A 27,697-nucleotide genomic window follows, 5' to 3' on the forward strand; every position below is an offset into this window, starting at 1 on the left:
CTAAATAAATGTACTTATTTTTCTATATTAAAAACATAGCTGAGTATATTATGAAGTGCCATACATACTTTCCTCAGATATCCACACCTGAGGTGAGCTTAACAGTTTTTGCCCTTGCTGCCTTAAACAGATATACTGTTCAGTTCATAGCAGCTATCTGAGATGCAGGCATAGTAAGTACTTAAGAGGGATTTTAAAACCTCTATAGAACTTTCTGTGAAAACTCAACCTATTTCCAGCGACAAAAACATTACAGATAGTTGGCAATGCAGATGCTTTTCTCCAGTGAGTGTCTAGGGACAAGTTTATGGAAGTTCTTCTTAATCAGTTTTACAGAAAGCTGCACACACCCAGGGACCAATCTCCCTGGTTCATATTGCAGAACAGGCTAGAACAGTGTTTGATTTGGAGAAAAAGAACTAAATGATGTAGTGCTTTTGAGAGAGCAGGGCTATTTGCCTCGTGCCCAATCAACTAGATAGCTTTTCTTTTGAACCCTCTAAGTCTCACTTTTAGATCCCAAACTTGGGCCCCTGTCAAGAGAGTCCCAAAGGAATCAAATAAAGGCCTCTTTTATTGAAATTTAGCCATCACTTTCCTGGTCTAAAAGAAAAAGGGATGTTGCTTTTTTCCCTTCCCCATAAACCCAATTCAGATAGATTCTCCAGTCCCCTCCCCAGAATCCTGGAACAGCATCCCAGATGATTGAAGTCTTTGATTTCTCCCAGATTTCAATCTGGATTCATGCAGGAAGCCATTTTGCCTGGGATAAGTCCATTAAAGTAAAACAATAGGAGCTGGTTCGACTGTATGAGAGGAAAAAAAAAAGAGCTTTAGCGCCCCAGAAGTTCTCCTTCACTAATTAAGTTCCCAAATTATTAATGTGCAGCTTGACAGATTAAAGGATTATAATAGGCACTTGCACATTTTCTGGCACAGGGCGAGTCTTAATAAATGCTTATTGACTGACATCCTAAAACAAAATGTTTGAGAAACCTCTTCACAACAGACTACATTTTCCTGTACCCCACTCAGAGTAACTATGGTCTTCCTGACTGAATGCTCATTTTGGCTAGAGTTTTCTTCTTTGAACCACAGACCAGCCTTTCCTCCTGGCTGCAAACCAACAGCATGAAGCCGGGCTTGGGCTTCAGTTCTTCCTTGTTTGAGCTGAGCTGTAGGGGACAATGGCAAACATACAGGATCTCTCAGCTGCCTTTTAGTTCCAACATTCTGTGATTCAGTGTACTTACTATAACAGGACTATACTTCTAACCAACCCATTCTGAATAAGATGATAGAACCAGGAGAGGTTAGGTCTCAGTAAGTAATTTATTTCATGATACTTCCCTGCTCCATGGAGAGTACCACGACTTGGAAATCTTCATCGAGAGAGTTCCAATAGTCCTTCACGTTCACGTTCCCTGAACTTACATTTCTGCCTATAACAGAGCAGGCAATTAATGAATATTTGTTAAATTGATTCAAATTGAATCAAATTTCTTTGGCTACAAAAATAACTTAAAGCCAGTTAGTTCCCTTCTCCTGGGTAATGTTAGAGGGAGAGAAAGGGAGAGGGAGAGAGGTTGAACTCTCCAGACTGCATTGATCACCCACTGTTAGGAATTATATATACTTTGTTAACTACCATTTTGCCAACTTCTCTTGGCTGTGGTGATCCACAAAACAGACCACAGAAGCCTTCACTCTCCATCACTTTCAGTCCATCCTATATACTGTTACACGGTTAATTGCCATAACATGTAGCTTGAACCTATTAGTCTGCTGCTCAAAAATCTTTGAAGCTTCCTAGTTGCCAACTGAATAAAGTCCCAAAACTGAATAAAGACAAACTATTTGTCATTCAGAGCCCTCCACAACCTGACTCCAACCAATGCCTTATCTCATAGTATTCTCACATAGTAATATATAATTGTCATCCCTCAAAGAGGTCCCACATACTCTCGGGCCTCAGTACTTTGCTGATACTATTCTCTATACCTGGAATACCTGCCTACCTCTCCCAACCACATATTGACCAACATCCTGAGGCCCAGTGCAAATGCCCCCTCTTCCATGAACTTTCCTAGATTCCCCCAGATGGAAATGAGGTCTGACTTACTTCATCTCATAAAACTTTTACTATACACACTTATTATATTCTAATTTGTACTCTATTTTCCTAGTCACAGATCATGGTCAGTAAATGTCCTTCAGGGCCTAACGTGGTGTGTTTTTATACCCAGTGCTTAACACAGTGCCTGCCAAATAGTAAGCAACTTGATGTTTTATTTCTTCTGCTCAGCTTTCTTTCCAGTAATCCTAGTAGCACCGGCCCACTGGGGTTATGGTCTAATCTCTACACTCACCAGGCAGAAGTAGAGAACAGATTAACTTTATCTGTTTACTTATTTTTTTCCAATTAATAAAAATCTATTTTCTCTTCCTCCAACATCCCCCCGTATATGTACATCCCCTTATAATATAAACATATAGTCAAGCAAAACAATTTCTCTCTTTGGTCATGTCCAAAAAAATATCTTATTCAGCAATCTGAATCTACCAACTCTGACAGGAAGTGGGTAGCATGCTTCAATATGATTGGTCACTGCACTGATCGGAGTTCTTAAGTCTTTCAAAGTTGTTTGTTTTTACAAAGCTGTTGTTATTATATAAATCATTCTCCTGGTCCTGCTCATTTCACTCTGCATCATTTCATTCAAGTCTTCTCAAGTCTTTCTGCAACTTTCCCCTTTGTCATTTCTTAAAGCACAATAGTATTCTATTACATTTATATACCATAATCTATCCAGGCATTCTTTGCCTCTACAAAAATAACTGTTATAAATGTTTGGACATATCAGTCCTTTCCTCTTTCTTTGACCTCATTCAAATATATAAGCCTAGCTATAATATCACTGGGTCCAAAGGTATGCACAGTTTAGTAACTTTTGGGGCTCTGAAGAACAGCTGGGGAGTAGCTAGGTGGCACAGCGGATAGAGCACCAGCCTTGAAGTCAGGAGGACCTGAGTTCAAATCCGGCCTCAGACCAAACACTTGACACTTACTAGCTGGGTGACTCTGGGCAAGTCACTTCCCCCAATTGCCAAAAAGCAAAACAAAACAAAAAGAATGGCTGGACCAGTTCACAGCTTCAGCAACAGTATATTAATGGGTCTGTTTTCCTGCACCCCCTTCAATATTTGTCATTTTTCTTTTTTGTCAACTTAATCTAATGGGAATGAGGTAGAACTTCAGAATTGCTTTCATTTGCATTTCTCCAACACACCTATTGATAGGTTGGATTTATTCCTCGTAAACTTTGTTTGTATCATACTTATAAGCAAAGTGACCCTGGGTAAGTCACTTGAGCTCTGTCTGCCTCAATTTCCTCATCTATAAAATAATGGCACCTACCTCCCAGACTTGTCAGGGTCAAATGAGATAATATTTGTAAAGCACTTTGTAAGCCATAAAGTGCTATAAAAATGCTGGCTATTATTATATTGTTTGATCCGTTCTTAACTGGAGAATGGCTGTCATTCTTATAAATTGAATCAGGTCCTAATACATCTTGGATTTGAGACCTTTATCAGAGAAATTTGCTTTCCTTCTGATTTTAGCTGCACTGATTTTTTTATAAAAACTTTTTAATTTTATATAATCAAAATTGTCCATTTTATCTTCTGTGATCTCTTGTTTGGACATAAACTATTCCCCTAGCCTAGGATTGACTTAGCAAATAGGAGAAAAGAACTAAAGAGAGACTCAGTTTTTTCTACTTTCTGTGCCTCACTTTCTTTGCTTGTGCTCTACCTCTGATCCTCACACCTTGTCAGATTTAAGTTTAGAAATCATGTAGATGTCATAAAAATAATTAAGGTTTGGATCAATACATTGCTTTGTAAGAACTGAACTTTTTAGAGAGGTTCTATGACTTGGCCAGGTTCATACAGTAAGCAGGGAAGCCTGGCCACCTGCCAAGTCCTCTTATTCTAAGCCCAGAACTCTGTCCACACCCAACACCCATGACTTTCCATATAATTCTTTGTTCTTCATACTTAAAGAACCATTCTTGTTCTTCATAGTTGAATGAAAGAAATGATAGGCAATATTGACTTTTACTCATTCTTCAGAAAAAAAACGCTAATAATAGGGTAGGTTTGATAGTCTTAATAACCTACTTACTTTGAATAAATTAATAAGCATTAAGTGTCTGCTAAAGGCTAGGCATCGTACTGGGCCCTAGGAGTATTAAATGCCAAAACAAGATAGAGGAGTTCAAATTCTGATAAAGGAAGACAACACATATAAAAGAGCTGTTGCCAGGGAAAGGAGTTTCGATCTAAGGAGTCCAGGGGACCATGAAGGTAGCCAGAGGATAGTGAGTTATCACACCTTTTTGAGGAACAATGGTAGATGGTAGTATTAATCTGACTGTAGTTCTCAGAGCAAGAATCGGAAAGGGAGTGAGGAGAGTACTTGCCTGCCATTCCTGGGGAATGAGTGATTAGAAGGGGATACACAGTCTAAGACTAGCTACCCACAGAGAATTAGGAGAGTTTATACTCACTCATTCACTAATATGGAGAGCTCAGCCCCAGGGTAGATTTCCAAAAGCGTAGTGGTTCAACTCCTCCAGGAAAGAGGAGCATAGCTTCTGGCAGTCCAGCGTAGAGACCCCTGTTCCAGATGAGAAGATGGATGTAGCAGGGAAATGGCAAGATACTTGCGTAAATCAGGGTTTCAAAGACTGTTTTCTAGAAGTTTATTTGTAAGCCATTGCACATTTTTCCATTGAAATTAATCAACAAATATTTATTAAGTTCCTACTGTGTGCTAAGAACCATGCTAAGCACTAAGGACACAAAGACAAAAGTAGAACAGTCTCTCCTTTGAAGGAGCTTAATGGAGGAGATGTGCTCATGGAGAAGTATATGCAGGACACAACTCATACAGATCAATTACAGCATTCCCTTGGAGGGGGAGGCACCTCTGCTTCTTACTGCCCTTGTGACTTTGGGCAAATCACTTTACCCTTCTGGAGCTCAACTTCCTCATCAGTAAAATAAAGATATTGGACTAGCTTAGTGGGGGGAAACCTGCACCTCGAGGCCACATGTGGCCCTCTAGGTCCTCAGGTGCAAATTCTGATGTGTTCTGTGAAGTTTGGATTCAGTCAAAGGGCTGCACCTGAGGACCTAGAGGACCACATGTGGCCTCGAGGCCAGAGGTTCCTCACCTCTGGACTAGACAAAACAACCTCTACAATACCTTCCAGCTCTAAGTGAATGATCTATGAACCTCTTTCTAAGACTCTTCAGTCTTCACTACAAAATACTGAAATGAAATCCCAGCACTGTGAGGCTTACAAAGAACTTTCCTTATAACCCCATGAAGTGTGTAGGACATCTTTCCCAAACGTGGGAAAACTCCATTTTATAGATGAGGAAATTGAGTCTAAGTGCAACTAAAAGAGGGAACTGTGATATAGTAAAGAGGGTACTGGACTGAAGGAGCAAAGCCTTCATTGGAATCCCAGTTCTACCACTTACTAGTTCTATGACCTTGGTCTTCAAATTCAGTTTCCTTATCTGGAGAGATTGAGCTAGATCTTCAAGATTCTTTCCAAGACCTCTTAACATTCTGTTGTTATATGACACAAGCCTGATTCGATGAATTATGCCTGTAATATGAGATTTAATCATGACCCTACCATCAGTTTTATAAAAGAGATTCCCTTATTTTTTCTGGATGGTACTGCAAAAGCTAAATCTAAAATACCATCAGCTTGGGAACCTCTGAGGATAGAATGGGATGGGGAAAACTAGGATAAGGAAGTTTATAATGGGTGGACTTAGTTTCTTTAAAGACTCCCAATCAGAAGTTTCAGAAAAGTTGAGAGAGAGAGGGAGAGAGAGAGGGAGAGAGAGAGAGAGAGTGTGTGTGTGGGGGGGGGGAAAGGGATAAATCTTTCTATCCTTCTCTTCTATATCTTCCAGTTTCTCTCTTCTTTCTCTGTTTCAGTAAATTCCACAGTGTAGGAAAGACTTGTAACATCCAGAGAAAAACACCAGAACCCCTATTAAACTTCGTGCAGAGCTACAATGTAACCTCACACAAGCTGAAGTACCCCAGAAAGGTTACTTGTAGACTATCCAGTCCAGTATGGGTGCCATTACATGGAGGCCATCCCAGAATCAATACTGTCTGTCATGGTCTCCCTATTATGGTAGCTCTTGCACTCACCCAAATTCTAAAAATAACTTCCTCTCCTTAACCTACACCAGATGCACAGATCATCCCTAAGGAAAAGAGAATGAAGCCCCTTCTGTCCACAAACCTGATCTGTTTCCCACCTCCTGCTTTAACCTGCTGGTGACCTGAAAGAACTCTGGGCAGCTGCACATACCAACTTACTAGCTCAATGATGGGGGACTCAAGGGGGCAGCTCTGGCTTCAAGAGGCCACTAAAGTGCAAACAGGTGCACACCCAGGCTTCTTTCGGTGCTTGGGAGAATTGGAGCTGGCTGAGGCACTAGGGAGTCCAGCCAACACCCCACACCTGCAGCAGGGCCATTGCTCCCCATTCCTAACTGCACAAACAAGGAATGGGAAACCCACAATCCCTCCAGCAGGATTTTTCACAGCATATTCACACATTTTCTTAATATTAGGCAGAACTCCAGATCTATTCTTTGCCAAGTCAACAACATGGAAGAACGTCTCAGGGTTTTGATTGATATCGTGGCTCATTTATAGGCAAGGCCAAGTACAGTCCCCATCTTAGAGCCTTGTGGTGTTTAAACCATATTCTCACTTCAGTGTGATATCACTGGCTCTTCGTATCTTTTTGCATAGGACAAGAGTGCCATCTAGTGCCGTAGAAAGAAGGAGAAGTCTGTATCACTCAAAATAGGAGGAAAAAACATAGAATTATAGGATCTAGTGAAGAAAGAGATTTGGGAGACCCTTTAATCCAACCTAATTTTACAAATGAGGTAACTAAGGCTTAGAGAGGAATAATTACTTGCCTGTGGTCACAAAGCAAGTCAGTGGCAGAACCAGGACTAGAATTAAAATCTTCTGACTCTTGTTCCAAAATTGTTTCTACTATTCAAGCTGTTTCCTTATTAAGTGGGAAGAAGATTACTATGCCCAGAGAGGAACAGAAAGTAAAGGAATACAATTTCAAAAGTCTTCAACCTCACGCTACTGAAAGAGTACTTCTGGGGTACAAGCAATGTGTCTATTGAACTTGTTCAATTCAATTCTAACTTTATGACCTCAAGTAGGTGATTTCAGTTCTCTGGACCTGTTTCTTCCTCTGCAATATGAGAGAGCTGGGCTAAAGGATCTTTTATGTTCACTATAGCTCTAATATTCTATGAGTCTGCATCCCTTGTTCAGCATGAACTCTACAGTAATAACTATGATAATAGATTATATAATTGTATTGTAGTTTGCAAAGAAATTTACATGCATTATTTTATTTGATCTTTGTAATCACTCTATAAGCTAGGTATTCTCATTTTACAAGAGGAAATTGAGGTACACAGAGGTAAAGTTCCTTGCCTAAGGTCCCACAGCTATTATGTGGCAGAGCTTAGGTTCAAACCCACATCTTCCTAATCCACATGCATTGATATTTTCATTATACTGTACTATCTCTGTACAAGGAATAAAACAAACTTCATGAGGCTCTCAAAATGACTTGTCATAATGGCATGTTTTTTTAAAAATAAATACATTACTAGGTATCACATTTCCAGTCTGCAGGACCTGGAGATGATAATTGCAAATAGGGTAGTGATGTTTTAGCATATGGGTGATTTGGAAACATGAGTGATTTTGATTAAATAACTTCTTCCCATCAGATATAACAGGACTCTTTTAGATACATCTTGAGTTTTTAAATTATTTAATGATTCCCAACATTCTTTGTTTTCTCACTTCCCTCTGTTAGTATTTGACCAGCAAGTTGGAGGGTAGAAGAGTTAGTAATCCAGTAAATGGACCTCTCTCCATGGCAATGCTCTCTCCATCAACCCCTGACTACAGCATACATACACACCCCTCTACCCTCCTTATGGTCTGGAAGAAGGAATATGTGACACAGTAACATAAAACAACCAGGCAAGGCCCAAAGATCCACCAAGACCTTCAAAAGGAAATACACAGATCATGCATATAGGCACAGAAGATGTTGTTTGTTCTTCATTCTCAAAAAGGACCATGACATCAGGAGGGTGATGTCATGATTTGCTGGTGGACTGGATTTAAGTGAGGGAGGGCTGTGCAAAGTCACCAGCCTTATTTTCTCCTCTGGAGACATCTGAGTCCAGTGGCCAAGGCACAGAAGATAGAAATGAAGAGAATTATCTTCAATGCAGATAATAAGCCTAAAGAAGAAATATTCAGTAAATTACGTGTTTACGAATTATTTTTACCTGATCTTGATATGTTCATATCTATTTACTTACTGTGATTTTTTTCTATCTAATTTTTGTAAGACCAGCTTTTTGAATCAGAAATACATTTTTTTAGTTGATGAAGGACACTGACAGTAACATATGCTCAAATCAGACTGGGTCACATTTGGGAAACTGAGCTGTACTTTCAAAGATAAGAAATTGCTTTCTGCCACAAAAGCCCATCTCTTTAACATCACTCCCGCAATGATGACACATGGCTGTGAATTATGGAGTATCACAACCTCAGAATAAAAAGTACAAGTAAACCCATAAGATGACAGAAAGATGAACTGTGATTGTAATCAGGCTATATAGCAGGTTACCAATGAAATGTACATGTAATGATATAAAAGGTAATAAGAAGAATATGTATGACTAGAAAAGGTTATAGGCCAGTCATGTAGCAAGAATGAGAGACACAGTCTCCACAACAGTGGATTGCCAAAATGGTAGGTTTGTTTTTGTAGATATTAAAAGAAACAGAAGGCTTTCAGTATGTTGAGTGGATCTTCTACAGAGGATTTATGGAAATATATAGACAAGAATTGATAAGAGATGGTGTATATTGGTTATAAATATGCATTGGTGGAAGGTTTATCTGCTCCAATAAAATCACAGATTTATTAGAGTATCAGAATGTGAGAACTCAAAGCTATATGTTAACTAGATTCCCTTGGCAATCAATAAGATCTGTTCAAACAAAGCCATCCAGTTCTGAAGCTACTTAAGATGTAGAATCATTCTGATATATAGGATGAGCCTATAAGTTACAGTTATGTTTGAAAACTCATGGACACCCCTTCCCACATACCCCCACATCCCATAACATGGGGTTCTTCTGGACAAAGTTTTGTATCATGGAAAGGATTGGGAGTCAGATCTGTTTTCAAATCCCATTTCTGCTACCTATATTATCTTGAGCAAATCCCTTAAATTCTCTGGGGCTTAGTTTCCTCATCTGTAAAATAAGAAGACTGGACTAGATAGATGGTCTCTAAGGACGCTTTCTGCTCTAAAATTCTATAATCCTATCAACTCTAGTCCAAAACAAATCTAGACTTCCCAGAGCTGTTCTGCACCCAAATGGCTGCTAACCCCACTTTCTACCCAAAGCTACCACTGTTTAAACTTGAACCCCCCGGGCTGCCTTTAAGATTTGGGATGAGAATATCATTCATCTTGAATTGTTTTTCCTGGTACTTTGTACAACCAAAACCTTGTTCGTATATCTAAATCGTGAATATTAAAGTATCCAGGACCAGTCTGGGACCTGGAAAATGAGATTAAGGGCAGCTGGCTAAAAAGCCTATAGAGCTAAAGAAGCAGATGAAAAGCCTGCCTGTGTGTGTAACGGGTGGGGGAGGGGGAAGTGCAGTAGGGGCTGAGGCATGGAGATCTTTACTCTAAATTAGTGGTGACACTGACTCTAATATGATAACATGAAAAAAATTAAGTAAACAAGTTTAAGAAATTGGAAAGTAGTTAAGACTTTGCAAAAACGAAGAGTGATAAAATGCAGTTGTCCTAATATTTGGACAATTTAAGTATATATCCCTCAGCAGGTCAGGCATGCCAGGGTGTTAAGGTAAATACTTCAACACAGACTGGATCATATAGAATTTCGTTTGAAAAGCCATGGACAACTGAGAGGTACCAGACTATTGAGAAAATATGATACCAAACCTTTGAAAAGTAAGAAATATGATCCAGGAAACCATCTGGTAAGTATAATCCAGATTCTTAGATGAGTTTTACAACAGCTATTTAAAGAAAAATACTGTAATCAGGAAAACAAAATGTAGATAATAAACAGAATTGTGTCTTTTCTCTAATGAATCAAGTTAGTGAATAAAAGAAATATCTTTACAGCATTTCACAAAACCTTAACTTGCAAAATTAACTTATTGATTTGACTGAAAGATGGTCACATATGTCATTTTAAGGATGACAACTACTGATAATGATAGATAGCCACGTGTCATTGAGAAAAAGTATTCAGTGAGAAACTGCAATAATGGAGATAAATTTAGGTCTTATCGAGCATCTTCATGAGCCTTTGAAAACAACAGTAATTAGTATGTTAATTAAAGCTATAAATGATACTCTATAGACTGAGCACCAGAAAAATAAAAGCCTAAGAACTGGAAAAATCTAAACTCAAGGACCCAATGATAATGCACAACAATCAGAAACCAGTTCATCGATTAGAGAGAATGCAATTTTGTTTGTAATGATAATCAGCAATGAAACTACCACCTTATACCTGTATTACACTTTTTCTATTTTTCAAAGCATTTCCACATCTATTATTAGATTGTAAGCTCCTATGCCTTACAACATAGTAAGCATTAAATAAACATCTGTTGAATTATTTTTCATTTGCTTGACAACTGGTAAGATAGGTACAGCAGACATTCATGTCCCATTTAAGAAACAAGGAACCTAAGACTCAACTGGTTAAATAACTTGCCCAAGTTCAGACAAGAAGTTAATGGCCCAGCTTTGCTAAGAATTCCTAGTCTGTTGTCTTCCATTGCCATATGGCTGCTACTTGCAAAAGACAAATTAACATTATTTTCTGGTTAAATAAACTAGAAATTATAATATTCTAATTAGTGTAGTATTCTAAAGGGTTGTTGGGGGCTTGGTTTTTTCCAGGTGTCACTTGACATGTTGCAAAGGCAACAGTAGGCTTCACCAGACTCAAACCTACAAGGAGAGCATCAGTTTAATTAATTAGTTTGCCAGTGAGGGAGATGTTTTCTCTATCTGTATCAAGAAGCCCAAACCCACCAAACCTTGGATTTGAGAGGGCCAGGCAAGAAGAAAGCCTTCCCTAGCCTAGTTCTGAATTCTTGAGTATGATTAAGATATACTCAAAAGTTACTAAAATAGGAAATTATTTTTGCTCTAGAGTCCTCACTCCCCCTTTTGGGTTCTCCCCTTATTTACAGCCTTCTATATTTATAATACACATTTTATTGTCTTGAACAAATAGGACAGCAGAACTGTCCTTAGACATTTTCCAAAACGGAAACTTCTTCCCTCTGCCCTTCCCACTTTACCTTTAGTGAATGGATGAGGAAAAGAGTTGTATGGCTAGGACCTCTATTAAGGGGTCAAGGGCCTATATCAACTGGGAATAAAGAAATATTATAGGTAAGGAGTATGTCCTCTTCTGTATCCAGCTGATACAACTTTAAAAAGCTGCTAGTATAGGGGGCCTCAAAATCCATCTCTGCTGTAGACCCTGACAGCACCAACTTATGTAGACCTTGTAGATACCTTGTATCTCTGCCCTAGGCATAGTTCTCAGCTCTCATACCCTGCCCCAATCAATGCAGGCATAAACTCTGGCAACTGGTGCAATAGTAGCCACACCAAAAGTGGCAGCTTGGAAACAATAGCTGTTCTCTGCAATCACCATAGCAACAAGGGGATGGGTCCACTTGTCTCTCCCCTCTGTTTACTTTTGCTCAAAACTTCTGGGAGGCAGGAACATCTACCTGCTACATCAATAGAGAGATAGGTAAAAAATGGTGATTTACCAAAGAGACCCAACATGGTGAACTTCCTCAGCCCCATAGTTCATGTTGGTACTCTACCAGTAATTACCAAACCTTTTTCCCCTTAGTCTAGTTCATCAGTACTAACAACTTCACAAACTTCGTTCTCCAGGGACTACATTATCACCAACTGCCTTCTTACTGGAGGGAAAAAAACTGACCAGAACACATAGTAAAACTGGCTCTGCATTAGATAAAGCGATAAAAACCGTTATCAACTATTATACCTGGTTGAATAAATTCTAAAGAAGTGATATGACTGTTTCCAAAGCTAGTCTGTCTATTTACTAGATTCCTAAATCACTCTGCCAGAGTAATCTTTTTAATGGACAGATTTGATTATGCCACTCTTCTACACAAAAAGCCTTCCAGTGTTCCCCATTATATGCCAGATAAAGCCCTAACTCTAGCCTGTCTGCCCAGCCTTATCTCATAGTAATCCCTTACATGTGTGGTATGGTCTGATCTTGTCAAACTAGACTACTTGCTGTTCCTGGAACTGATCCCATCATGTTCCATTTCTGTGCATTTCCTTATGTTTTTACCTATGCCGAAAATACAGAGCTAGGGTAAAGCAATCATAACTTTACCTCAGAGTGTCAACATTGGAGGGGGTATGATCCCTCCCTTTGGTAGTCAATCCCTGTACTTTGAAGTCCTCTGTAGGCCTACACCATGAAGCATAGTTCCACTCCTTTGCTACCATCCCCAGGGTCTTGTCACTAAAATGCCTCCAGGGCTCATCTTCCCACAAATCTCCCTTGGGCTATAGTCAAACTATGTGGGGGACAGGCCAGTACCTCTCCTGTTATTACCGTATCAAAAAGCACATATAGTACATAAAAGGAGACCTGAAATCTAGTCTTGGTTGTACTCCTAACATGCTATGTGTGCTTGGACAAATAAGTCACTACCATTCGGAATCCTGGTTTCCTTCTCTAGAAGATGAAGAATACACTGCTAACATCTCTTCCAGCTTCAACAACCCATTAGCATTTTTTTTATTGGTCAGAAGTTTATGGTCAGGGGCAGCTAGGTGGCGCAGTGGATAGAGCACTGGCCCTGGATTCAGGAGGACCTGAGTTCAAATCCAGCCTCAGACACATAACACTTACTAGCTGTGTGACCCTGAGCAAGTCACTTAACCCACTGCCTAGCCAAAAACGAAAACAAAAGTTTGTGGTCTTTCACTTACAAATTACGATCATTATTTCTCAATAAAAAAAGGTTGTTACATATCAAAAAATAAAAATATTACTGTATCTATAGATCTATACATAGACTGTCCTTTGCACCACTACCACTGTCCAACCTCATCATTTTTGCCCCACAGGAAAGAATTCTTAGTTAAATCTCTACTCATATGCATGCATTCAGCACACCCATTCCACACCATCTCTGCCTGCTGAAATCCTTCAAGGCCCACTTCCAGTCCCTTCTCCTCCATTAAGCTTTTCCTGATCCTTGTAGCTAGAAGTGGTCTCCTCCGCCTCAGATTTCTCCTAGCACTTTGTTTATAACCATCCCTATACTAATCACATTCTATTTTGTATTGTATATATTTATACTTCGTCTTGTCTCCCATCTATAAATTCCTTTATGGTAGAAAAGATATATCATTTACCTTTATATTTCCCACAGTATCTAGCACAGGGGTTGATACAAAATAGGTTCTTAATAAAGCTCATGAAAAAACGTCACTTTGTTTTCTCATCTGTAAAATGTATTAGGTTACCCAATGAGATTGGCAAAACAGAGCCCCTCTGACTGAATGAATCGTTCATTCAACAAATATTCATTAATTGCCACTATATACAGAGCACTGTGTGAAGTACAATAAATCAAGTTGTCTGGGAACAAATAGGCTCAACAGTTTACCTGGATTACTGTGCAATAATCAGCCATCTATTGTATTTCCTCATTATAGGTCAGTGCAGCTAAATGGTCAGCCTTTGATGATGGTGGATGATGGAACTCTGCCAGACTTGAAGCCCCGACCCCTTCGGGCTGGCCGCACACTGGTTATCCCACCAGTAACCATGGGTTTTTATGTAGTCAAGAACGTCAATGCTCTGGCCTGCCGGTATCGATAGGCGTAGGCCTTCTTCACATTCATGTGCCACTGATGGACCTGCTGGACCTGTTTTAATTCTTCAGACCTAACAGTATCCTTTTTTCACTGACAAATATCTTCTTAAAGCAGACTAAAACAGACCCTGCTTCCAAGTCCTGCTGGACACAGCGTAGGCCTTCTTTCCAAGAAGATCCTAAGTTCCATGGAGTGAAAATGTATGCATACATACATACGTATAAAATACTTGCAAAAGACAAATACATAAATATATATATATATATGTATGTATGAGTGGATGGATGGATGAATGGATGGATCTGCACCCAAAAAATAAGCAGGTACTCACCCTCCCAGGGGAAATGCCACCAAATAAATGCCTTCCTGTGGTTCTGGCCACCCAGCTACCTGACAGCAAAACCTTACACTTCTGTTGCTACCTATCAGGATGAGAGAAAAGAAAGGGAAAAGAGGACTTGCTGGAGCCCACAGCTAATTCTAAGCACCTCGCCTTTTGCTGTTGTCTGCTGCTGCTCTGGGTTTCTATGTACTGTTCCCTTCTTTAGGTGACAGGCTGAGGGAGTCAGTTCCGGGCATGGTGGATAAGCTTTTTCCAACTGATATCTATGTATATGTGTATGCATCTGTGACACTGACATTACTTATGTGGTCAATTTCTGGGGCCCATACTCTTAAAATGTAGAGCTGTAGCTAAGCCCAAGTTTTTAAATATTGACCCTAAATCCAGTTCCTCCCAAGGTTGAATATTATTTGCACACCATATATCAAGGAGAGGGCAATGAATCCGGTACTATGGAGAATTATCAAGAAAAGAAACATCACCATTCCTTCCTGCAAGTAGCTCTTAAGCCAATGGGGAAATATGACTAATATTAAGTTCAAATAGGCAAGAACACAAATAACAAAAACAAAACATATAGTGTTAATATTAATTGATCAGAAAGAGATGAGCCCTGAGGAGGGTTTAGTCCAATTCACCAACATCTAATCAGCTCTAAGTGTATAGTACTGTCTAAGACATCAGGATATATATGTAAGAAATGATCCCAACCCTCCAGGAGTCTATAGTGTAGTAGGGCAAATGACAGAGACACAGATACTTAGAATGCTCTAAGTCCATAAAAAAGTTTACAATCATGATACGGAAGAGGGAGAGATTTCTCCAAGTTTTGATGGGGAATGGGGGTCTTGAAGGATGGGAAGGATCTCAGCAGACTTGTTGAGTGGGGCTAAGCAAGGTGATGTTAAGTAGGGAAAACTTCAAGGAAGGAGTAAATCAAAATTATCTCAGAAGGTTAAAACTCAATCTGATATTTTTTTACCATCTTCCCACGTGGTAGAAAAATAAACAACAGAGCTGCCTCTTGGTCCATATAAAATGGCCAGATCCATTGAGTCTCAGCTCAGCTAACTTGGCCATGCAGACAAGGCTTTAGGCAATGTTTTTAGAGAGAAGGAAGGGAAGTTCTAGTAAACCACAGAAAAGAAAAGACATTTATGGAAGATGAAGAAAATGACAAGTACAAAGCCTCAGGGAGGAAGCTGGAAGGGTGAGCTGTTAAACAAGTTTGATTGGCTAGGGAATAAAAAGTATCACACAGAATACAGCAAACTGAGCACATTTTAGAGGAATTAGGAACAATTCATGAGGGACCTTATAGCTCCATGATTAGGATTTCCATTTTACTTGAGAAGTCATTGTCAATGTAGACTTTAGAGCAATCAAGTGACATGACTGAAATGGAAAATAATTTTTGCTGCTGTTTATAGGAGAAAATAGAAGGAAAAAGGCTGAGATGATGGGAGACTAGTTAAAATGCTGTTGCAACAATGGTGATTAGGCACATTAGGTATGTGGACTAAATTTGTAACTAAGAACAGTGAGAAGGGACAGACTGGGAAATAGAACAGAAGACCTAACATGACACACTGACATTGGTTATAGAGTAAAGCAAATGTTCTGATTATAGAGAATTGTGTGGCCACTGAATATTAGCAGTGAAGCTTTCATTAGAATCTGAGAGTGGTAAATCAATTATGGGAGCCTAAGAAAACATTTGAGCTTGATTTTTTTTACATGCTTTGGTTTTAGATGTTAGTAGAATCCCATAGGAGATGTCAACAGCAAGAATTATGGGACTGGAGAGAGGGTAAGGAGTTAAGGCTGGAGACTGAAGATGGAAACCGTTCAAACAGATTGCCTTCTTAAGACAATAAAGAAAGAAAGAGCAGAGGGCACAAGACTCCTTGATCATTCTTTATGATACTTTCTGTGGTATGTTAGAGTAGAGCAAAGTCCTTCTACTTCAGGAAGAAAAGAAAGCAACTAGCAGATTAGGAAAGTGAAAAGGAAGGGAGAAAAGATAAATAGCAGAAAGAAGATGTAAGGAAGGGAGGGGAAGGAAAGCAATAATAACAATAATGATAATAATAATTCACATTGATATAGAACTTTGAAGTTTACAAAGTACTTTAGCTCCCTCTTCTCAACAACCCTGTAAGAAGTAGGTAGTACAAGGATTTATCATCTTACTGATGTAGAAACTCAAGTAGCACATTCTGCTACTAACAGATAGTTTGTGTAGGCAGCCAGGGAGCCAGTTTGTGATTTCTGTAGGAGAGCACTTAAAAAGTCCTCAGAAAACTTCCAGGCCCTGACAATGAAAAGTCATGGTATCAACTCCGTTACCTCACAGACAGTGACAAGCTGGAAGGGATCATAGAGATCAACTAGTCCAAGTTGAAATTAAGGTTCAGAGAGATGGAGGGATTTGCCCAAGGACACACAGCTCCTAACTGGCAGAGCTAATAGTTCTTCTCCAAAGCCAGCGTTCTTTCCACTCTATAGCAGAAACCTTTAAGGATCCCCTAAAATACTTCATTTATGTTAATGGCCATGTAGCTAGATCCCCTAGTTCATAGAAGACACTCATTCACTAAAGGTCAGGCACTTATTCAGTGAATCATGTAATGTGGTCTGCATAAAATGCAGAAGGCAATGGAGTGTAAGCTAGAGTCAGAACAAAGGAGACACTTCCTGCCTACCACTTCCTTCCCCACCTTCCTTCATAGAAATACTTCCAGAGCTGGAGAATGGTACATTTTCAATACAAAGGATTACATGGCTTTCTGGATTTTTCCTTTGGGGGCCCCAAATGCTAGCATAATTCCTTGCTTCTTGGAGGATAAAGATAAAGAAACCCAACCACCACTAAACAATGGTACGGTGCTTACACACTACTAGGTGCCAGGAATACAAAGACAAAAGTGAAACAGACCCTTCCTTCAAGAAGCATTCTACTTGAGAAGAGAATGAATACGTATGTACATAGACAGGTTATATACAAAAGAGATACAAGTTGATGGGGTAGGAGTTGGGGAGGACATTAGTAGCTGGGGAAGATCAGAAAAGGTCTCATGTAAAAGGCAGAGCCTCACTTGAGTTCTTGAATTCAGCTTTGAAGGAAATTGTGATGGTAACAAGGGAGTGCATCCCACTCATTGGGGACAGCCATTACAAAGGCACTGAGAATGGAAATGGAGTACTGTGTATGAGCAAGAGTAAGAAGGCCTGTTTGAATGGATTCTGGTGTGTGCATTAAGGGGAGTCATGTATAATATGTGTGTCTGTGTGTGTGTGTGTGTGTCTGTGTGTGTGTGTGTGTCTGTGTGTGTGTGACTAGGAAAGTGAATTGGTGCCAGATTATGAAGGGCTTTAAATGCCAAACAGAGGACACAACATTATCACACTATTTCCAATAAAATAAACAGAATTTAAGAGTTAGAAGTCCAACCCAACTCCCCAAAAGAAAAAAAATCCCCACCACAACATAGGAACATGTGGTTATCCAGACTCTGCTTAAAGACTACCAGTCTGGATATCCATCCTATTTCACTTTTGGATAGCTCTAATTATAAAAGTTTTTCCTTATACTAAAAGTAAATGTTTATCATATGAATCACCAGAAGTGGTCATCTGATTTGACAAATGTCAAATTTGAAAAATGTCAAAAAAAAAGATATTATATTCTAATTCAGTGTAAATGAAACTTGCCTTGACCTTTGTCCAAGGGATGTTCCTAAGATGAGTGTGTTTTTAAGGCAATTGTAACAATAAAACCACTCATGGCAAGTATCACAAGGCATGCTTCCAGTACAACCTAGAGGGCAGAGACACATGGAAAGACCATAATACAAAAGAACTAAGCAGCATGCTTGCCCAAGTCTGTTTCCATCAAAACAACTTACATAGAAGGCAGGAAGGGGGTTAATAACAACTAATTACTTTTAGCAAGTTTAATAAATTGTCTTGAGGAAATACTTAACTGAGAAGATAAAAATGAATATTACAAAATTAGAACATTTTTGCAGAGTTGTTTCCTGTTCCTTCAGTCTTCTTTTTCCTTTTCACTCCTAAATAGTATGGAGGGAATACGTCTGAGAAGTGGTTCTCCTATTTTTCTAGAGATCAAGTCCAACATTTGGGTACTCAGCATTTCTCATTCATTTCAAATAAACAAACAAAAAAAAAACATTACCACTGTCCAGGATAAGAATTAGCTGGGACAGAGGCAAAAAGAACTGAAATACCAGAACTAAGATGTACATTAAAAATTGTAACTACTATTCTCCCATTCCAATTCATTGTGGGCCCTTGTGGCACATGGTCTCAAGAGCCCCAGAGCCTACTGTGGGAATGAGATTGTTTGAAGATACAGGCCTTCAACCTGAATCCCAAAACTACATAAAAATTGCCAGCTCTCTCTGTCTCACTATGGAACAGCAGACCTCTTGGGGACTATGGGGTAGAACCTACTCCTATGGGATAGAGATTTACCATAGATGACCTCTAAGATCCCTTCCATTCCATCAATAAACATTTATTAAGCACTTACTAACGTGCCAGATGCTATGCTAAGCGCTGGAGATACAAAAAGAGGCAAAACACAGTCCCTGACCTTAGGGAGCTCCCAATCTCATGCGGGAGACAACAATCAAACAAACAGATCTATAACGCAAGCTTTAAATGAGATAAATAGGAAATAATTGACTGAAGGAAGGCAGTGGGATTAAGGCTCCCTGTAGAAGATGGGATCTTAGTTGGGTGGTAAAGGAAGCCGGCGAGGTCAGTCGTCAGAGCAGAGGGAGAATATTCCAAGCTTGAGGAGCAGTCAGAATAACTAGAGCCAAGGTCTTATTTGTGGGAGGGTCAGGAGGCTGTGTCACTGGATCAAAGTAAATTGTAAGAAGACAGTGGAGGGAGCAGGGTAGGGTATGAAGGGTCTGAATGCCAAACACAGCAACAGAGCCACTGGATTTTTCGAGTAAGAGGGGTGACATGATTGGACCTGCACTATAGGAAAATCACTTTGGTCACTGAATGAAGATAAATTGGAGTGGGAGACACTAGGGGAGACATGATGAGGGCCTGCAGTAGAGTTGTGGCAGGGTCAGAGGAGGGAAGGGGGCATACTGAGAGATGCTGCAAATTCTAAGCATTGGTATCTATAGGTTTGAGAACCTAGTCATTCATATTCATATTTACATTTACCTAGTAATCACCAAGGATTATGTGTCAGATACATAAATAAAAATGTAGGTATAAATATGTTATGTCATTAGGCACTAAGAATCCACTTTGTTTGTGTTGAGACTACCCTTGGCTTCACCTTGAAAGTTTATTGATGGAGGAAGTAAATTCTTCAGTCTTTTATTAGAAAAGGGCAATTGTTTAATTTCTGAAGAGAACAGAATGGAAGGGAGACAGTGGATCTACAAAAGGACCATTGAGATACTTGAAATGTCATTCAAAAGCCCCCCTCCCCCAAAGATAAAGTGAAAATAGAAACTCAAAATCAGGACTATGTACTTTTTACATAATAACAGCTTTTTCGAACTGCCTTCAACTAGCACCTCAGTTCTCCTCCACTCCACCAACTGTTCTAATACATACTTTAACAATTCTTTTCCAAGCAATCATAACTTTCTTTCAAATTCCACCAGCCCACCTCTGCAGGTATTTATCTCTGCCTTCCCCTAGTCCCTGCACCCACCAACCCTCCCCCTTAAAGATGGATGTATGCTTTGTTGAGTTGGCTTTTTTGTGGAGTCATAGGAGACCAGGATTTAAACCCTGGCTTACTAGTCATGTGACCCTGGACAAGTCATTTCACGTCTCTGACCCTCAGTTGCCTTATTTGTAAAATGGGGATAAATAATATTTGCACTACTTACTTCTCAGGGTTGTTATGAGGAAAGCACTTTGTAAAGTGTAAAAGCACCATAAAAATGTGAGTTATTGTAAGAATTTGTTTATGATTTCTTAGGCTATCACAACTTTTCTTTTAATAGTAGAAGCATTAATATTAAGTGTTCAAAAAAAAGACTGGACTTGTTACGGGTGTCACCAAAGAAACTCCTGCTTTGAATAGAGTTGAGCAGAGGGTCTGATGCTATCCCTTCAACTTCAGGATTCTATGATTATTTTCCATGAAAGGTACCTCTCAAATGAGGAATTTGATTGTTTTCTAAAACCCAAGGAGAAACAAACAAGATGGCCATTTAGAATCACTACCATATGTATTATTAATACAGCCATTTACCAACTACCCCCTAAAAACAGTACAAATATATCCTATTGTTAAAGTTACTGTTAGATCTCTTCTGGCTCTGTCAATGAGCCTCCCTGATGCATAATAATAAATCACTTCTCGTATAGCATCTTAAGGTTTACAAAGCCTTTTTTCCCCATAAGAATCCTGTGAGATGAGTAGTACAAACATTTCCATACCCATTTTACAGATGTAAGTGAACTCAGAGAAGTCAAATAACTTGGCCATGGTCATACAGCCTGTGAGTGAGCCATAATGATAAGTTTTATCTTGACTTTTAGGTCAAACATTCCTTCCACTATGCCACATTGCCTCAATAATAAACTCTCCTACAAGATTAGTTTGTGTTTTCATTTTTAATATAAATCACTAGCCTAAGATTTTATGACCAGTAAGTGAAGAGCATCAATGTTCTTAGATTCCAGATATCATCCCAGGGTCTACTCTCCCCTAATTTAAACGCTAGTAGATCACCATTAGAACATTAAGAGAGTGAAGAGCAGTTGAAGCTTGAGGCTTGAGCTTTATCCACAGCATACCTGTTACCACTACCTGATCTCTTCTTTCAGATGAAGCAAAGCACTGGCATCTCCTTGTAACTGAGGTTCATTTTGTATCTCACTGCTCCAAAATGCAAAATAGCCAGTATGTTTTCAAATATTGTGGCTGGGTCTGCAATGTCCCCTTTAAAACAAGAAGAAAAAGAATGACATTCCATCCAGTTCAGACAATTAAGCAGCTACTATCTGTAGGGTTAACATCAGAAAGTTGTATGACTTGGAAAGAAAATAATAGGGACTTACCACATAGTGAGGGGGAGAATAAGCAATTAGTATCTCAGTCTTATCAAGGAATTCAGAGAAAGCCCCCTTGGCCTTGGATGGGCCTCTCATGGAGGAGGTACAGGAAGACCCAGACAAGTGACACTCAGAATCAAGAGGCACTAATGGTTGTGGGCCACATGTTTGGAGTGAGGGTAAACAAAGTAATAGCTCACTGACCTAAGGCTTAATCCCTTATAAAACTTCTCCTCACAAAAGCCCATAGGGCTAGATGGATCAAATGTTACTATCATCATTTTATAGCTGAGGAAGCTAAGTCTCAAAGAGGTCAAGTGATTTGTGCAAGGTCACACTACTGGTAAGAGGCAGAGCTAAGACTACAACCCAGGTATTGTGACTCCTGAGTCAGTCCCCTTTCTATGATCCCCATGCTATGATTCTTCCCTCAACGAGTTTATACTGCAGAAAGGGAGTTATACATAATACAAATTAGAATATTGTCAGTGCTTAGAAGAATTCTGAAATGCTTATGAAAGATTCTAATACTTCTGTCATAAATAGAGACATCTGCTCCTGTCTCCTTAGGTTAGTCCTAAGTAGTGTTTCCTCATAAGTATTTCAAATCAGCACCAAGGTGATAATAATTAAATTTTGTGACACCCCTAGGTAATGGTTAGTAAATGGTAGCCCTAGCCATGTCATACTATTTGCTTTCTATTTCCATGCAAGAATGCTTCTCCTGCTGCCTTATTTGTTGACAGTTTATTATTAGGTGACTGGGCTTAACAAGGTTTTTGTTTGTTTTGGGACAAGAAAGGAATAAGCAAGCTTGAGAAGAAAAGGACAGTACCAAAAACTTGCAAATGCCATTTAACACCAAGGAAGACAGGAAGAAAATCATTTATTAAGTGCCTATGATGTGCCAGGTACTGTGTTAAGTGCTTTACAAATAACCCATTTAATTTTCACAACAACCTTGGGAGGTAGGTGCTGTTATCATGCCCATTTTACAATTGAGGAAACTGAGGCAAACAGATTAAGTAATTTGCCCAGGGTCACACTAGCACTTGATCCACTGTATTACTTAGCTGCTTCTAGGCAAAGGATCATAGTATCAAAGATTTAGAGCTGGAAGTGATATTAGCTATTTCTTCTTCAGTCCCATAATTTTATAAATGAGGAAACTGATTCTTAAATAGGTTAAGTGAACAAGGTCACATGAGTAGCAAATAGCAGAACAAGGATTTGAACACAGACCCAAAAAACAAGCCAAACCTAAATAGCCATATTAGTTCCACTTTGGTTCAAAATGTCACTATCAGTGAAAGAAGGATGATCCATGTGTATGAGGACTGAAAAAGGGTTTCAGCATACCTGATATGAGTTTATAGCACTTCCTCCTCCCTATACGGAGGAGAAATTGCTGGGAAACCATACTGGTGACCTGAAGTTTTAAGGTTTACCAAGCCCCCATGGGGTTTATACTCAGTCCATAGTTCTAGTGATTTAGAAGAGGAAAGGGGGTCTACTAATCCAAACCCCAGTCAGCCCAAGCCTTCCTTACTTCCTTACATCACTAATATTATAATTATTATAGTGGAAGTATTTCTGGTTTTCATGTTGTAAATGTTGTGTATTAAATTATATTTTCAGAAGAAGCAAAAATAAACTTTCAAAGTTCTATTAGTCTGGAATTTGGCAAAAGGAGTGAGTCCAAGTGATACCTCCCATAGGAAGTCTCTTCAATGTGAGGGGGATTTTACAGGTGTTAATATTTTCTTCCAGAAAACAGATTTTATTAAGGATTATATGAGTCTGATGACTGCAAAGAATTTGGGTCCATGAGGTATTTTATATTTTGAAGTCATATTTTGGAAGTAATAAAAATGGAATATTCAACTTTCTGTCCTCTGAGCATTTTGTGCGGAAACATGTATTGAGGCCATATATGAGGACTTTTATTTATGCCTTCCTCAATCTTAAGATGTGTTACTACGTGATATACTTAACACATGGTTTACTAAGGTAAGCAAGCTGTTGATTTTTTAATTTGATAGTCTCCACAATGATGATGTGGGGTCTTGCCACAAGTGTAGGGGGAAGTCAAATTTACTGGTCATTGGTTGCTGACCACACTGTATGGAAACAATTTTGAGAAGTGAGGATCCTAAAGTTGATTATTAATTAATTGAATTGTTAGGAGGATGCCTTCAATTTGACAAGGCATATTCAAATCACCTTTAAAAAAAAACCTTTATTCTTGATCTTCCCCATTGTCTAATAATATTCTGAGTCTGGTTATTCCAAATGTGGCCCCTAGAAATTGAATCTATAAAACTAAGAACTAGAGAGAATTTGATGTGCCCTAACCAAAGTCTACCACCCAATGAAGCACAGCCTAAAGAGCCAGGAGGTCCTCTGTCCTTAACACTATCTCTTAACCACATGATCCATCCACTCAGGATTTCAAAGTTATCCTTCAAATTCTCTATTCAGGTTGTTTCATACTGTTTCTATACAAAGACAACATAGTTCTGGAAACATCACTGTAAAAACTAACATAAACCTATTTCTACATCCAGCTTAATCAAGGTGTAATGGAATTTTTCTCAGGAGGTGGAATTTTCATAATGGAATTTGCTCTTGATATTAAGTAGAGTGGACACCCCCTGGCAAGAACGAGATTCTTTACTGCCACTAGCTTCTTCCAGTCAGACCTACTATAGATCAAATACTTTAACCAGACCCAAAGTTACTTATACTCTGTTTTTTATAGAAATAGAACTGTCTTTCATAGATGAAACTAGCGTAGCAGAAATTCAAGACAAGAACATGGAATTATTGTCCTGTACACCAAAATAGAATGTCACTCAAAACATTTATTAACAAGCACACCTGGGTTATTCTAACTGTTCCTTATTAGCTGAGCTCTAGCTGTAACTGACACTAATCCGGGTGTTATACATACAAGTTTCTGTTGACTGACGTTTTTTCTACTCTGGATCATGGCCTGGTAAGATAGGCATCTGGTTTTTGTGAGAAGCCCCCAAGGCAGTCATCAGCCCACATGACTGAAGCCAACATCATCCCATAGAAATAGCACAACACAGAACATTTGGTGTAACCTAAGAGACAACGTTGTGCTGGGTTCCTTTCCCCTGATGAGGCTCCTCAAGGTAGAAGATCAGAAGAGTTTGAAACCAGACAACACTGGCGCCTGAGTCAGTGAACCAGGTAACCTATTCCAGCTGTCCGAGGCTGCAAACCCTAACGCCTCCACCTCTCAGGGTTCACTTTTACTCCAGACCTTTAAAGGAAACAGCTTGGTTTGTGCTAAAAGGTATGCTACTTGGGGAAGGGGGGAGAGGGGAGGAGAATGCAAGAGGGTCTGACTACAAATTCACTGGCAGTCCACAAACCAGGCACAGAGAACATCAAGAAGAATCAGCCTGTTCAAGTGATGACAGAGTCCTGGGGCCTGAAAGTCAAAGCAAGTTCAAAGCCGCAGACTCCAGAAGAGACAATGCCAGGGCCTCCTTGCCATCTTGAATCCATCCAAGCGTGCACCCCCGGATAGTGAACTGGATTCGTCATAGCAGGAAAACAAATTAGCAATAAATAAAGCAAATTAGTTCAGGCTCACAGGCCCAATGTCCAGAAGTTAATAGTTTGGGTCTAAAAGAAATTATGCGCTATATTGGAAAAGTCAGAACAAGCCCAATTCCTCCAAGTGTGTTAAGTGATTTTTCCTAAGTGATGTATAGGGAACCTCACATCAACAGATAACCATTTAGTATTCTGCACTAAAAAGACTATCACACTAATAATGGACCGTCTTTTACATACAATACAAATACTCTCTTTAGGTGGCAAGTTTTTGAAGATCTTGACCAGGAACAGAGAAAGCCTGTCCAAGAATTCCTACCACAACTCCACAGACTCCACAACTCCTGACACAGATCCCCCATGTGAAAATATCTTTTTGTGTTAAGAATCCATCACCAATAGCTATTAAATAGAGATCTGCCTGTAAAAGCCAGCATGTGAGCCTCAACCATTGTTGGCTGTCACTCTATGACCACACCAAGCATACTGTAGTTTTCTTAAAGTATTGTTACTATGGACATTTGAGAGAAACTATACTTGACAGGGTCTTGTCATCATGGAACACTGACCTGCTGTCTATGTGTGTCTTTTTTCCGGTGGGGTGAGTAATATATGGTCTGTTCTAGGCAGATCCTGTGGTCGTTGGCTCGGGACTGGCTTGTCCTGTTCTTGTATTTACTGAGAAGTGTGGTCCTATTGTGGGGCCCTGCCGGGATGCATATGCCGCTGTGGAGTGCAGAAATCCCTGGGGAATCAGTCCTAGGTTAATGGAGTTTCCAGCAGATTTGTAGTCAAATTAAAATTGCCTCAGATTCTTGACTAAGGCAAAATTATCTGAGATGTAAATTTTACTTAAAACTAGGGAATACCTAGATGTTAGGTAAGTTTGGAGAAGCTTATCACCAGAAGATTAGCCACAAGGTGATGGATTTTTTTGGCCACAAAAAAACTGATGAAATCTATTACTGAGATTTGGAGGGGTTGCAGCTTGCAGCTTGCATCAGTAGAGACGAGAGAGATGTACACAATAGAGTAAACATATACATGAGTATCTTTTGAAATGTACTGTTCTATATGGCTAATATGGAAATGTTTTACATGACTGTATGCATATAATCTATAAGCAAATTGCTTGCCTTCTCAAGGAGGGGAGAGGGGAAAGAAGGAGGGAGAGAGTTTAGAACTCAAAATTTTTTAAAATGAATGCTAAAAATTGTTTTTACATGTAATTGAAAAAAACTTAAAGGAAAGAAATGTATTGTCTTAGCAATGTATTACAAAGTATAACATTTCCCTGGTACACTGTTGCCATCAATCATCTAAGTCTCTGGCAATTTAAGAATTACTGAAGAACTGTGAACAGGTACTCTAATTAGTTATTCCTGAAAAGCTTATTAAACTAGTAGTTATTATTGAAAGGTTCTTTTTCTCCATTAAAAAAAATTCTCACCAAATACTATGAATTTACACAAAATCATCACTAAGGGTAGACAAGCTAGGCAGTCCCAGAGTGCCACACATAGGACAGGGACGTGCAATAAAAAATATGTTTAATACTATTTGTTACAAATAAGCATTTTAATGCCAGAAAATTCTCCTTTGTATAGTATTGGTTATCTTGTGACAGACTGCATGTGTTATTTATTTTGTAATATACTGCATTGTTAAAATCAAGTTTCAAAGTTTTTTGACAAATGTTTCAACAAATACTTATTAGGCATCTACTATTTACAGAGGATGACTCTGCTAAGCACTGGGGGAGATAACAAAGCTAAGATGTGATTTCTTCCTTCATGTGACTTATAGTCCAAAGAGTATTTTTACATGAAGATAACTGTAGTAACCTCTGGAAATTTTTATTTCATTCTCTGTACTTTTTGAGTTTCCCACCAGCCTGGATACTTAAGAGGGAAAGCAAAGCAGAGACGATTCTAGGCCCTTTCCTACCATAAAGGAACTACCTGGGAGGTTATCTTAATTCCCTCTGAAGCAAGAACATAACCAAAAAAAAGGTTGGCTATAATTTATAGCTTCTTTGGGGACGTACAGGCAGCATGGAGATTCCACCTTTAGAGCTGAGATTCTGTCTACACAGCAGGAAGGAGAAACATCTGCAGTCACCATGTGGAGCCAAGACTAGCTGCTAAAGAAGATCATACTATGATCAGCTATCACTCAGAGCCTCCTATAGAGCGCAAGCTCATTTCAGTCTTGCTTAGTGATCTGACTGGCTGAGCCAATGAGATTCTTGGATTCATTATATTCTTTGGTCATTGAAAAACATTGGAAGAGTTCTTCTTGCCCTATCTGTACTCTTTGAGCTACAGGAATGCCTAGGGAATTTCCTAGGACAGAAGAGCCAATGGAGAATAGGAAAGGAAAGATGTGAGATAGATAGATAGATAGATAGATAGATAGATAGATAGATAGATAGATAGATAGATAGATATAGATATATATAGATATATAGATATATAGATATAGATATATCTATATCTATATCTATATATATATATATATATATAGTTATATATTTCAATGGGATATAGGGGAGTTGGTTTTATT

The 27,697-nt window shown here is 39.1% G+C and overlaps 1 protein-coding gene and 1 long non-coding RNA gene across 4 annotated transcripts in view; one reads left to right on the top strand and one right to left on the bottom strand.

Moving 5' to 3' along the window:
• HPSE2 (heparanase 2 (inactive)) overlaps positions 1–23,425 on the top strand; it is a 730,238-nt gene extending 706,813 nt beyond the window's left edge. The window contains exon 12 of the mRNA XM_020996755.2: positions 13,969–23,425. Within this exon, the coding sequence (XP_020852414.1) occupies positions 13,969–14,134 (166 nt within the window). The 3' untranslated portion in view covers positions 14,135–23,425. The remainder of the gene's footprint in view (positions 1–13,968) is intronic.
• The window catches only part of LOC110215371 (uncharacterized), a 35,491-nt gene continuing 8,350 nt past the window's right edge, over positions 557–27,697 (bottom strand). For all 3 annotated transcript variants that reach the window (XR_002326491.2, XR_002326490.2, XR_002326489.2), the window contains exons 2-4: positions 21,284–21,428; positions 4,575–4,684; positions 557–1,442 (exon numbers count right to left, since the gene is read on the bottom strand). This is a non-coding gene — a long non-coding RNA (uncharacterized LOC110215371). The remainder of the gene's footprint in view (positions 1,443–4,574; positions 4,685–21,283; positions 21,429–27,697) is intronic.

The sequence above is a fragment of the Phascolarctos cinereus genome, unplaced genomic scaffold, assembly GCF_003287225.1.
Source record: "Phascolarctos cinereus isolate Bilbo 61053 unplaced genomic scaffold, phaCin_HiC Scaffold_3;HRSCAF=262, whole genome shotgun sequence".
In the NCBI taxonomy this organism is placed as follows: Eukaryota; Metazoa; Chordata; class Mammalia; order Diprotodontia; family Phascolarctidae; genus Phascolarctos; species Phascolarctos cinereus.